Source organism: Dothidotthia symphoricarpi (assembly GCF_010015815.1).
Source record: "Dothidotthia symphoricarpi CBS 119687 unplaced genomic scaffold P153scaffold_25, whole genome shotgun sequence".
Taxonomy (NCBI): domain Eukaryota; kingdom Fungi; phylum Ascomycota; class Dothideomycetes; order Pleosporales; family Dothidotthiaceae; genus Dothidotthia; species Dothidotthia symphoricarpi.
This window is the reverse complement of record NW_022985032.1, coordinates 589,406-601,768: the sequence shown is the minus strand read 5'-3', so window position 1 is coordinate 601,768 and position 12,363 is coordinate 589,406. Positions and strand designations below refer to the sequence as shown.

At 50.3% G+C, this 12,363-nt stretch overlaps 4 protein-coding genes across 4 annotated transcripts; 3 read left to right on the top strand and 1 right to left on the bottom strand.

Moving 5' to 3' along the window:
- The first annotated feature begins 63 nt into the window (after window positions 1-63).
- Window positions 64-3,677, top strand: P153DRAFT_327887 (uncharacterized protein). Its single transcript, XM_033665342.1, has one exon. The coding sequence runs from the start codon at window positions 81-83 to the stop codon at window positions 3,483-3,485; it is 3,405 nt and encodes a 1,134-aa protein (XP_033518439.1). The 5' UTR covers window positions 64-80; the 3' UTR covers window positions 3,486-3,677.
- A 2,905-nt stretch (window positions 3,678-6,582) lies between these two features.
- On the top strand, window positions 6,583-9,143 carry P153DRAFT_303395 (glycoside hydrolase family 92 protein; the record flags this gene model as incomplete). Its single annotated transcript, XM_033664510.1, has 3 exons — window positions 6,583-6,712; window positions 6,766-8,430; window positions 8,482-9,143. The coding sequence occupies 3 exons, from the start codon at window positions 6,583-6,585 to the stop codon at window positions 9,141-9,143; spliced, it is 2,457 nt and encodes an 818-aa protein (XP_033518438.1).
- Window positions 9,144-10,123: 980 nt separating this feature from the next.
- Window positions 10,124-11,085, bottom strand: P153DRAFT_391077 (uncharacterized protein; the record flags this gene model as incomplete). Its single annotated transcript, XM_033670999.1, has 3 exons — window positions 10,124-10,438; window positions 10,486-10,709; window positions 10,764-11,085. The coding sequence occupies 3 exons, from the start codon at window positions 11,083-11,085 to the stop codon at window positions 10,124-10,126; spliced, it is 861 nt and encodes a 286-aa protein (XP_033518437.1).
- Window positions 11,086-11,442: 357 nt separating this feature from the next.
- P153DRAFT_303279 (heat shock protein DnaJ) lies at window positions 11,443-11,658 on the top strand (the record flags this gene model as incomplete). The annotated part of the gene is made up of 1 exon (XM_033664503.1): window positions 11,443-11,658. A coding segment is annotated over one exon (216 nt), but the record flags the coding sequence as incomplete, so codon positions are not given.
- Between the last annotated feature and the right edge of the window lie 705 nt (window positions 11,659-12,363).

Genomic DNA, 12,363 nt, shown 5'->3' with positions numbered 1-12,363 from the left:
CCTACCACCCCACCCCACTCACCCTGGCCTTGCCTCCATAACCACAACCAGTCCTCACCACCTGCGCCTACCACGCCAAAATGGCAACCCTCACCTCCCTCAAACATTCCTTAGTCCAGCGCGTCCAAAAAGAATCCTCAAAACAACCCCTGTCCGACGCACAATACACCGCGGGCTTCGACGTCCTAGTGCGCGACTCAGAACGCACGACGTACCGCGACTTCATCATCCCTCAACTATCCCAACTTCTGACTTCTCTTCTCGAATCGCGGACCCGTGTCTCGGTGCTGGAAATCGGGCCCGGACCGAAGAGTGTGCTGGAATGTCTTCCCAGCCAACTGAGGCGCAGAGTGGGGAGATATGCTGCGTATGAGCCTAACGCTTTGTTTGCCGCGAGGCTGGAGGAGGGGCTTTGCTGTATGTCTGAGACGGAGGGTGCGCTGCCTTGTTTGGAGAGTGCGGCGGATATTCGACGGCTGCCGTTTGAGCTAGGGAGTACCGACAGCGAGACATACGATGTTGTTCTGTTCTGCCACAGCATGTACGGCATGAAGCCTAAGCGCAGCTTCATCGAGCGGGCGCTGAGCATGCTTGCCGAGCGGCCTGGGGGTGGGATGGTGATAGTCTTCCATCGGGACGGGGTGCTGGATCTCGACGGCTTGGTGTGCCATCGCACAGCGTGTTTTCCTGCTGGAGTTGTTCGCGTGGCGGACGAGGATGAGGTGCTGGATTGCTTTGCTGATTTCGTCGTGGGGTTCAGCGTGGACGGTAATGAAGCTGTTCGAAATGATTGGCGTAAGGTGTGCCGTGCTTTGGGCCGTCGCGAGGAGGCTCATCCAGGGCATCTCGTGTTCAGCGCGCCAAATGTCATGGTGGCGTTTACTCAACATGCAACCTCGTTGTCGGGACTGACGGCGCTGGTGCCATTAGTGGAGGGTGAGAAGACGATTAAGAATCGGGAGGCTCGTGTCCACCGTCCCGCCGCGGTTGTCAGGCCGACAGAGGTTCAGCACGTTCAGCAGTGCGTTCGATGGGCTTTGGATCACGGGGTCGGCCTGACTGTTGTTGGTGGGGGTCACAGCGGCCACTGTCTCTGGCCAAATGTCGTATCAGTCGACATGGGCGCCTTTGACCAAGTACACATCCTCTCAGCAGGTGTGGATGGAGGAAATCATTCCGGTTCGTTGGTGGTCGCTGGGGCTGGGTGCAAGACGGGGGACATCATCAGCAAGGCCATGGCGGCGGGTGTGACAGTACCTCTGGGGTCTCGACCAAGTGTGGGTGCTGGGCTCTGGTTACAAGGAGGCATTGGACACTTGGCTAGGTTGCACGGGCTTGCTTGCGACTCCATTATCGGTGCCGTCTTGGTCAGCGTCAACTCGAGCGAGATTCTCTACGTCGGCCACGTCCCAAGCCAGCACCGTCCAGCCGGAGCTGTTCGACCGGAGAACGAAGACGATCTGCTATGGGCGATAAAAGGCGCTGGGACCAACTTCGGCATCGTCCTCAGCGTGACTTTCAAGGCTTACCTGGCTCCGACCTACTTGGTTCGTAACTGGGTTGTCCCGCTGAGCAACGATGTGGAGGCTCGGGTCAAGCTCAACGAGTTCGATGACTTGGTCGCCAGCAAACTCCAGCCGAACTGTTCTGCAGACGCGTATCTATATTGGGATGCCAACCAGCTGCATCTCGGCGTGACCATGTACGAGTGTTCCACGAATAGTCTCACTTCTGCAACACATGCGCCCACACCGATGAGTGCAGTCTGGGGGCCAGAGAATGATGTCAAGGTCGTAGACAGCGTCGGCTTGTTCGAGACGGAGATGTACATGTCTGGCATGCACGGCGGGCACGGTGGCGACAAGACGTCGTCGTTCAAGCGATGCTTGTTTCTAAAACACATTGGAGAAGCGACCATCGCCGATTGCCTAGTGGCAGCCGTCAAGACGCGTCCTTCACCACTTTGCTATCTCCATCTACTGCATGGCGGCGCAGCGGTTAGTGACGTTCCGGCCGATGCTACTGCGTTTGGCTGTCGGGACTGGGACTTTGCCTGCGTGATAACCGGCGTCTGGCCGCGCGACCAAGATGGTACCGAAGCCGCATCCTCAGCCGTGGCATGGGTTTACAGTGTCGCCGAGGACCTGTTGTCGTTGAGCAGTGGAGTTTACGGGGCAGATCTTGGACCTGACCCCAGAGATGACGCACTAGCGGTCAAAGCTTTCGGATCGAACCGTCAACGCCTTGCCCGTCTTAAGCATAGCGTCGACCCACGTCGCGTGCTAGCGTATGCTTGCCCTCTCCCGAAAACCCTCACGGAACCGAAGCTCATCATTCTTGTCACGGGTGAGTGTGGCGCCGGCAAGGACTACTGTGCCGATGTTTGGGTCTCTATCTTCACGCAAACCAGCCTCACGGCGTGTGCAGTCAGCATCAGCGATGCGACCAAGCGGGAGTACGCCGTAGCTACTGGTGCCGACCTGAGTCGCCTGCTTTACGACCGTGTCTACAAGGAGCAACACCGGCCAACATTGACAGCATTTTTCCAGGAACAGGTGCAGCAACGACCTCGCCTGCCAGAGGAGCATTTTCTGGATGTTGTGCACGGCGCCGGAGAAGTAGATGTGCTGCTCATCACTGGCATGAGGGATGAGGCGCCCGTTGCGACCTTCTCGCATCTGGTGCCAGACAGTAGACTCCTTGAGGTCCATGTCCAAGCTAATGAACAGACGCGGCGGGTTCGCCGAGGATACCACAATGGCGACAGCAAGCTCACCAACAATATTACCCCGACCTCAACGACCTCATACCACCACCCCAGTATCGCATTTGCCAACAACAATCCCGGAACCTCAGCCGCAGAAACGTTCGCCCAACAACACCTCCTCCCTTTCTTCCACGCCGACCTCCACCGCCTAGCCACCATGGTGCGCTCAGTTCCCGATTTCCCCCGCCCATCCATCTCCTTCCGCCACGTTCTCGGCATCGCCCAGCAGCCCGGCGGCCTGTCCCTATGCACATCCCTCCTCCTCACTTATTTCGCCGGCTCCTGGGCCAATGTCGACGCCATCGCGTGCTGCGAGGCAGGCGGCTTCATCTACGCATCCGCACTGGCCTCGCGCGTCAACGTGCCCCTGATACTAATCCGCGAGGCGGGCAAGCTACCTCCTCCCACTGTGTCTGTTGTCAAGACGGCGTCGCATATCTCGTCTGTCACAGCTAGCAGGTCGGGGGAGAAGAGGATCGAGATGGAGAGCGGTGTGCTTCGCAGGGGCGCTAGGGTTGTCGTGCTGGATGATGTTCTGGCTACGGGTGAGACGCTTTGTGCCGTGCTGCAGTTGCTGGGGGATGCTGGGGTTGGCGCAGAGTGTGTGGGTGTTTTGGTTGTAGCTGAGTTCCCAGCGCATCGGGGGAGGGAGATGCTGCGGAGGCGAGGGTTTGGTGAGGTGCATGTTCAGAGCTTGTTGGTGTTTGGGGGTGCTTAGAGGAGGATATGGGAGGCTTGGGATTGTGATAGTGTTAGATATCGTGTAATGTGTGGGATTGGCATAGTTTGGACCTTTGTCCCCATATAGAATGGTAAATAGAGGGGTTAGACTCAACGGTGGCCAACGTGGTACTGTGACTAGTCGCTACTCATATGCCACATGACTCCCTTCTTACTGAATATAAAAGAGCATTTCGCCTGGTAATCAAGGCGTTCTCTCCCACACCGCGCATATGTTCAAAATTGACCTTACCTATGAACGGGAATTTCCAAAAAGAATTAACAAATCGCCACATGTGTCTAATGCCCTTTCTAAACTACTCAGCAACAAAAAAACTTGTTCAAACCTTTAATGTGGTCTCGCTTGTGCGCTTTGCAAATCGGGTATATCTACAGAACATCTTTCTTCTAGGAACTATCAAACATCTTGGTTCCTTCTGCTACATCCCAACAACTCAAGATCAGTATCGAAGAGGTACACGGAAATCAAACCCCAGACAAGACCTTGATATGGGAAGAGACTACCTGCTATTCAAAAACTTGCCTTCTCTCAAAACTAGTACGCATCGTGAAACAGATGCTCCATCATCGCATGAGGATATCGATCCACCTAGTTTGCGTCGTATGTTACAAACCTGGGTTCGAAAGGCCTTGATGTTCTTTCTCTGGCACTATAAAACTATATACACGAGTTTTATGTGCTCGTTGCTACGGTGGCACAACCAACAATGTGTTTACTAAAAACCTAGGCGAATCGGCTGAATGTTCTCGCCCTTTTCGACATAAAACATGGACTTTAAAGTGCGAGAGCGCTGAGCTAATGTGGACTTGAAGACCTCACCGACGTATACATTGAGTCTTTGTGCTCCTGGTCTCGCTACAAGGTTTCTATACAAAACTAACATATATGTTAAAGCCGTTAAAGACATGTACAATGATCTTCGTCTTCTGTGCAGAAAATCTAGATCAAAATGGACACTATACAGTATTGATGCGGACTGAAAGACTTAAGGGATCGGATGATGGAGTCTCTGTTCTCGACGCTCCTTACTCGAATACACAACCTTCAGCCTTCAAAAAGAACGACAACGAGCTCTGGCATGACCTCTGCTTCTTTCGCAGAATGTCCAACCCAAAAACAAACCGAGATGTCTCAGCGACGTGGTCATTGAGTCCGTGTATTTATCTCTGCAACATTCACACACGCACAACCAAGAGTGTACTTATCAAAATCCAGGAGTATCGCCCCCGATGTTCTCCTCCTTCTCTGTGAAAAATCGAAACTCAGGGAACCTGAATATGCTCACATGTGAGCTGTAAAGAAAGACGCACCTTACGATGGAGTCTTTGTTCTTCTCGCTCTACTACTTCTACACACGTTTTATCTATCTACCTAAATCCATCTCTTCCTTTGTATGAGTGCGGTCTCTTTCTGTAGAAGAGCATGGTTCAAACAAAGAAACGTCGCTCGCATGTGAGCGGAAACTGTTGGCCTAGATGGCTATGGAGTTCGTGCTGCAACACTTATGGATCTACTAAAGACTCTCGAGGATATGCTCGATGATCTTTGTTTCTTCTGTGGGAGGTTACGGTTCAAAACCACCAGGGAGGACGACGATGTGGACCGGAATCGACTATATATCTTCGAAATGGGATTGACAATCCACTATGTGTGGCTGGGAGGGGTTGTTTCTTGTCTTTTTGCCGTATCCGACTTGTGTGTCTTCGCTCCAGAACTTCTTTACCCACGAAAACAACATCATTTGCAAAAGATACAAGATATGAGGTGACGTTCTCTGTACTTGCTGTGAAAGTTGTAAATTTGGAAAGAAATGAGTATTGATGCATGTGGACTGCGCCAGCATGATGACACGATCATGAATTCTCTCCTCCTCTCCACATATTTCTACTCCTTCAAGAAGAATTCGACGACCAAACATATGGCTGGATTGCTTGGTCTGTTTTATGTATTGACTTCACTGGCGGAAATTTAGCACGATTCCAAACCTGCAACTAAGAAGACAATACCCCGTCTGAATTACTAAAAAATTCGTCGCATGCTGGGCGTTCTAATCTTTTGTCTCGAATATGAGAACCCCTCTGCTGAACACTCGCATATCTTACGAAAAGGCATATTGTGCTTAAAGCATGACGGGAAGGGTGGGAGTCAGTTATACCACATAGAAAATGTTTGCTTCCCTAGGCTTGGAATGCCATGGAACAAAAGTCAACACAGTCAATTACATGTTCTCCTCCCTTTCTCACTACTGTGAAACACAAATTGGGACTAGAAAAATGCATGATTCGTTGTTCTTATGCAGCAAAATATTCCTTCTACTATATTTCTGTGAGCTGGATTGATCAGGGTAAAGATTAGTATCTGTTCAATATTCAAAATGAATGATGGGGTTTGTCTGTGTAGAGACTCGTGGATTTTCTACTTTATGTCATTTTGATAAAGTTCTTATACTTGAGAATTAGGATCTTCTTCTCTCGAGGCTATTGGACAGTTCGAATATGTTGCTTAGTCTCAACTTTCGATAAGACAATTTTCGCAGGTGTTAATCTATTGTCTGGAAGACTTTAGTCTGACAACGCCTATTCACTTTCATCTGGTGAACTTCGTTACATTCATTTTTCATATATGACGCGGGAGCTTTTCCAAAATCGAGAGAAAAGAGGAAATGTCATCTGTTGTTGAGTTTCTCATATACTCACCAGACGGACAGAACTCAAGAAACTTGACATGGGATCTAGGAATAACTTCAATTAAAAAGAGAGACATGTGCTCGCACGCTAGTATTTTGACCAGGATGAAACTTCCAACCCCTCCCGACTGGTTGCTGCCTTGCACCTTGGCAGGCACCCAATGCAGAAAGAGGGGTACATAGGACGTCATGGATCATCGCAAACGCTTACGTTCGAGGACCGAACCTGGGCGTGTCAATGTAACCTCGAATCGTGCCCGTGATCTGATAAGGCGAGAAGTACCCTCATGTAGCGCGATGACTGCTGCAAAGAAGAAGCAAACAACGAATTGTGACCAGACGCGGCAATACACTGAAATTGCTCCATCTTGAACGACTATAACAGCCATGAAACCACTCACTGTGAGAGTCACTGGGCTGTTGATGATTGTCGACAGCGTGTTCGCTCAAAATATCGACTATGCGCAATTCGTGAATCCATTTATCGGCTCGGAAGGCGCCATTCCAGGATATGCATGTAGGTTTCGTCCCCTTTCCCATTCATCTCCACCGACTAACCACATTACCAAGATGGCGGAGGCGACGTCTTCGTTGGCGGTGCAGTGCCCTTCGGCATGGTTAAGCTCGGGCTCGATACATACGAAGAACCCGTCAACCAAAGCGCATTAAACGGTGGATGGACACCACAGGGCCATGTCACAGGGATGAGTTTGATGCATGTGTCTGGGACAGGAGGAGGTTCAAAGTATGGATTTCCGGCGCAGATGCCACTGACCCAGATTGATGGAGACGTGAATTTGCTGGACAATCGAACGTATTGGCAAACGCGAGTTGGCGACGACACAGCGAGCGTGGGATACTTCCGGACGCAATTTGAATCTGGTGTCATAGCTGATTTGGCGGCTTCGCGACACGCCGGACTTTACCATTACACCTATCCGGAGTCGGCTGAAAAACATGTTCTCGTGGACTTCTCGCACTACCTTCCGCATCCAACGCGATCTTGGGACTCGCAGTTCTATACCGGAGGCGAGATAGAGATTCCGCCCAACTCTTCCGTCTACACAGGATACACCTCCATTGCAGGTGGCTGGAATCTTGGTGCTCCGGTCACCGTGTATGTGTGTGGTGAGTTCGATAGTTTGCCGGACCAAGCGAAGGCATTCAAGGGTAGAAACACGTTTCCAGTCAGTCGTCACTTCCGTACTTGCGACAATTGCACGACACCGCGGCCGACATACACAGGATCGACGGCGCGTTCTGGGCCGATGAACGATCGCGTAGGCGCCGTATTTTCCTGGACCAATACTACAGAGGTAAAGTCTCGTGTGGGAATATCTTTCATGTCTGTCGACAAAGCATGCGCGTACAAGAACTCCGAGTTGTCCTGGTCCATCGAAATCACGGCGGAGGCAGCACGCGATGAATGGAATCGCGATGTTTTCTCCAAAATCCGTGTCGACACATCCAAATCTGCCAACCAAACGCGGCTTGCGCTTCTATATTCCAGCCTGTACTTCATGCACCTTATCCCCAGCGAACGGGTTGGCGAGAATCCGCTCTGGGATTCCGATGAGCCGTATTGGGACGATTTCTACACAATGTGGGATCTGTTCCGGAACCAAGTGTCGTTATGGCATCTTATACAACCGAGCTACTACCAGTCAATGATCCGATCATTGATAGATATGTTCAAACATGAAGGATATTTACCAGACGGGAGGTCTGGGAATTACAACGGCCTAGTCCAAGGTGGATCGAATGCAGATAATGTGCTTGCTGATGCGTATGTGAAAGGACTAAGCGAATCCATCAACTGGACAGAAGGCTATGCTGCTGTGAAAAAAGATGCCGATGTCGTGCCATTCTTCGACCAGAACCCTGTCGATCCTCAAGGCTCGTTAAAAGAAGGACGCTCAGCACTGAATGATTGGATCCCGCTTGGTTATGTCTCAGCAGACAGAAATACGCGGGCTGTATCGAAAACAGTGGAATACTCGCTCAACGACTTTGCTGTTAGCCAAATTGCTGCTGGAGAAGCCCCTGACCAGCGCGATCTGTACCTCCGCCGATCTGCAGGCTGGCAGCTCAGCTGGGATACTGAGGCCACGAGCCGCAACTTTACTGGATTTGTCATGCCTCGATATGCCAACGGTACGTTCCACAAGACGTATAACATCACCAATTGCGGGGAATGCAATTGGAGTGACGAGAGCTACGAGGGTACTGCGTTCGGTAAGCCATCATCCTCTCCCGCTCCAAAATGCCTCGTACTCACTTCAATAGAGTACTCTTTCGTCATCCCGCATGATGTTGCTCGTATTATCGACCTGATGGGCGGTCCCGCTCTTTTCGAATCGCGCCTTGACTACGTATTTCAGCCCAACACATCGGGTGTCGACCTTGGAGTGAACGGACTAGGTATAACAACAATCAACAACGTCGCCAACGAGCCCGACTTCCAGACACCATATCTGTATAACTACCTCAACAAGCAATGGAAGAGTGTGGAGCGTAGCCGTCAGCTTGCAAATGACTTCTACTTCAACAGCAGCAACGGGATTCCAGGCAACTCTGATGCAGGCGCGTTGAACTGCTGGCTGGTGTGGCAGATGCTAGGTCTCTATCCGGTTGTTACAACACCTGTGTATCTACTAGAGTCGCCGTGGTTTGCGGATATCAACATCACGGTCAACTACGACAAAACGTTGAGAATCAGAACGGAGGGTTTGGACGATGGAGATGGACGACAAGGATACTACGTTCAAAGTGTGAACATCAACAATCAGGAGTGGAACAAGAACTGGGTTGAGCACGGGGATGCCGGAGGTATCATGACAGAAGGTGGTGAAATCTTGTTCCGGTTGGGCGCTGAGCAGAAGGTTTGGGAGACGGGTGATATGCCTCCAAGCCCAGGTCATTTGGATCTTGATTTGGCACAAGGATAAGAGATCATGGAACTACAATCGGTATGCCATTCAACACAAATGAAACGTAATAATTGCTCTTGTAGGTTTCCGTGTCGCGAGACTAAGGCATGATTACGATGAATGAGGTTGTCATGCGATCATTCAATCCAGTTGAAAATGTTGCAAGCCTAGTAATCGACTTCTGACTTCATGTCTGGTTCGATCAGCTACGAAACCTCCGGTGACAAACACAACGTAATCTGCTCCAATATCTTCTTGGCTGTCTTCAACCTCTTCACTGCCCCTTTCAGATCATCCCGAAGAATCGACAAGAAAGCCTTCCGCGCTTTCTCATCCTGCTCCTCCAAGTTTTCAACTTTCATCTCAGTCTCCACACCCATCCGGACCCTACTGATCCATATCTCGAGCCTCGGTTCTACTACTTTCCCTCGTTTCAGCATTTCCTTGAGCCTCTTGGGTGTGCGCTGACCATCCGGCTTCTTCCAAACGGGGTTTCGTTGACCGAAGAATCGGTTATAGGCTTTGCACGCTTCTTTGAGTTGCCATGCGGCTTCGAAAGTTTTGGGGAAAAGGATGAAGACTCTGTCAATGGCGTTGTTAGCTGCGTCGAAGTGGGGACTGGGGTCTTTTTCGATGTTCATGGCGCTCGATGTGATAGAGAATGAAGTGACGGGAGCAAGTGAGCATCGTGGGTGTTATATAGTGCTATATGGATGAGTTGGTGCCACAAGCCCGGTTTCACGCGGGCTTTGTTTGGTCCATTTCGACTAGGCTTTTCCAGACGAAAAGCGTATTCTGTCCCCGTCAACTACATTCATACGGGAAGTAAGTAGATGGTGCTGGCTCAAATCACCCTTACTTTATTGAATCACGATGCCAAAGTTGGTGTCTGATAAGATCTACGGCAGTACTCAAACTTATACCAAAAATCTCCCTACCGCTTCGAATATAGGAGCTATCAGAAGAATTAGACGAGAATCATGGGCGCCACCCTATTTTCAACTCTTCGTACCCCCGCTACTCAGGTTCCCTGAAACAAAGACTACAAGAACAGCAGCATACGCAGCTGTTGCCCCAAACATCTCCGCTCGTCGGGCATTACTAAACAGCGATAATGCCACAGCAAACAGCGCGATGAAGACGGCGATTAGTACAAATCGTACATGATCATTGGTGACCACGTACAGTCCAACGATGGCAGCTTCCAGAAGCAGTGTTGCGCCGATGATACTGATGAGTGTGATGATCCTTGCGACTGTCTGATGCTTATAATACATCGGCGCCTCCTGAGAATTCGAGCTACTACGTTTCCACTGAGATAGTGTCAGTGAGTGCATTTGCAACAAACGGAAGCGCTTACGGCAACAATACGTCCTGTCAAATATTCCACTACCCTAGTCAAGACATCGTGATCCCCGACAGCTCCGATAGCTACGAAATCTTCCTTGGTCTTCTTCCGCAACAGATGCCGACTATGTCCAACAAAGGGCTTCGCTTGACGAAACCAGTTGGTAAACACGTTCCAAACGCGTGTTTTCGGTGCTGCGATTTGCTGAACCTGGCTTTGCACAACGAGCATCTTATCTACCTATCGCCATCAAAACCTCCAATTTCAACTCCCCGAAAGTGCATACTCACTATACCGATATGAGACATCTTGGATTCTTCGTATCAACTCAATTCTCTCCGCCTCTCGTGGAAAATCCTGCGCGGCACGTGATGTTAACACCTCGAAACACCTTGCGGCGAGCATGACGTCCATGGATCCATCATTCATGTCTTCCTTGTCTAGCTCGAGGAGTTGAACCTCTAGTGTCATGAGCTCGGATTGTAGGTAGAGAAGCGCACGCGCATTTAGTAGATCGAAGCGTCGAAAGACGAGGAGTTCGGGGTCAGAAGCGAGAAAGTCCGCAAAAGTTGCGTGTGAGTGGAAGGGTTTAGTTGATGCTGAAGACGTCATAGAGATATCGAAGTCTATCGGTCCTCAAGGTGAAGATGAGAGGGCGCTACTTTATTTATGGCATGGGATAAATGATTGATGGTGGAGATCATCGCTACCTGTATGTGGCTGTGCAAGGCTGTGCGGGGTCGACGAAGCTCAGCCCCCATAGGTAAATTACTATATGACGGCCTAATTGTACAACTTGCGAGGTCTGAAACTTCGGGAAGCACTTTGCGGTGTTGTTCTAGTTTCCCAAATCTACAACTGCTACAGCAATTCTAAAGGCAACGCGCCTTGCTTTGATACGCTGGTTTGACCTCGATGCCCACCCTATTTATCAGGCTGAACTGAATGCACAGGTAGAACGTTACTACTATGACGACTCTTCCTCCCGACCCATATCTCGCTCTTGGACTTCCCCGAGATGTCGACCAAGCTAAGATCAAGTCAGCTTATAGAAAGCTGGTGCTCAAATGCCATCCGGATAAAGTTTCGGACCCGCTAATGAGGGAGGACAAGATTGATGAGTTTCGCAAAGTTCAGCAAGCGTACGAGATCATAGGTGATGAAGATAAGCGGGCGAGATATGACGCTGAATACACACTCGCAGGTTTGCGAGAGGAGAAAACACGCACGAAGTTGACGGAAGCTAAGAATTATATGCGTAAAAGAGATAATAACTCTGATACTTCGAAGAAACCGATACCGAACCGTGCTTCAAAGCATACAACCATGGGGAGCAGTCGTCTTAGTATGACTAGCCGAACCCGTACACAGAGGCAGGATACCTTAGAAGGTTTGAGAGGTTTGATGAATGGAAAACGTGTGGTTGCTTTGTGCGATACCGGAGCAGACGACAATTTCATAGCAGAGGATGCTGCAAAGGAGCTAGGCGTCAGGATTGAATATGTCTGGAATGATGATCGTCCATCATTCGTGATGGGGCATGGACGATCAATCTTTGCCATCGGTAGCATCACGACGACGTGGCAGTTCGATACTGCAGTTGGTTCAGTCTACGATGTGACATTTCACGTCCTGAAAGACTGCATCTTCGATATCATGATTGGTTCTAGTTTTCTGAGCAGGACAGAGACGATGACGAACCATCGATATCGATTATGTCGTATACCTAAACCAGGTCGTGCACTCCGTACAAGGGTGGTGAATCTCTGTGGCACCCCAAGTCGAAGGTTAAGGGGGAGCTTGAAGTCGGAGGAGTGTAGTGCACTCCCTGACTCCGGTGCTGAGCCGAATCTGCTATCTTACGCATACGTGCAGCAACGCGACTGGCTC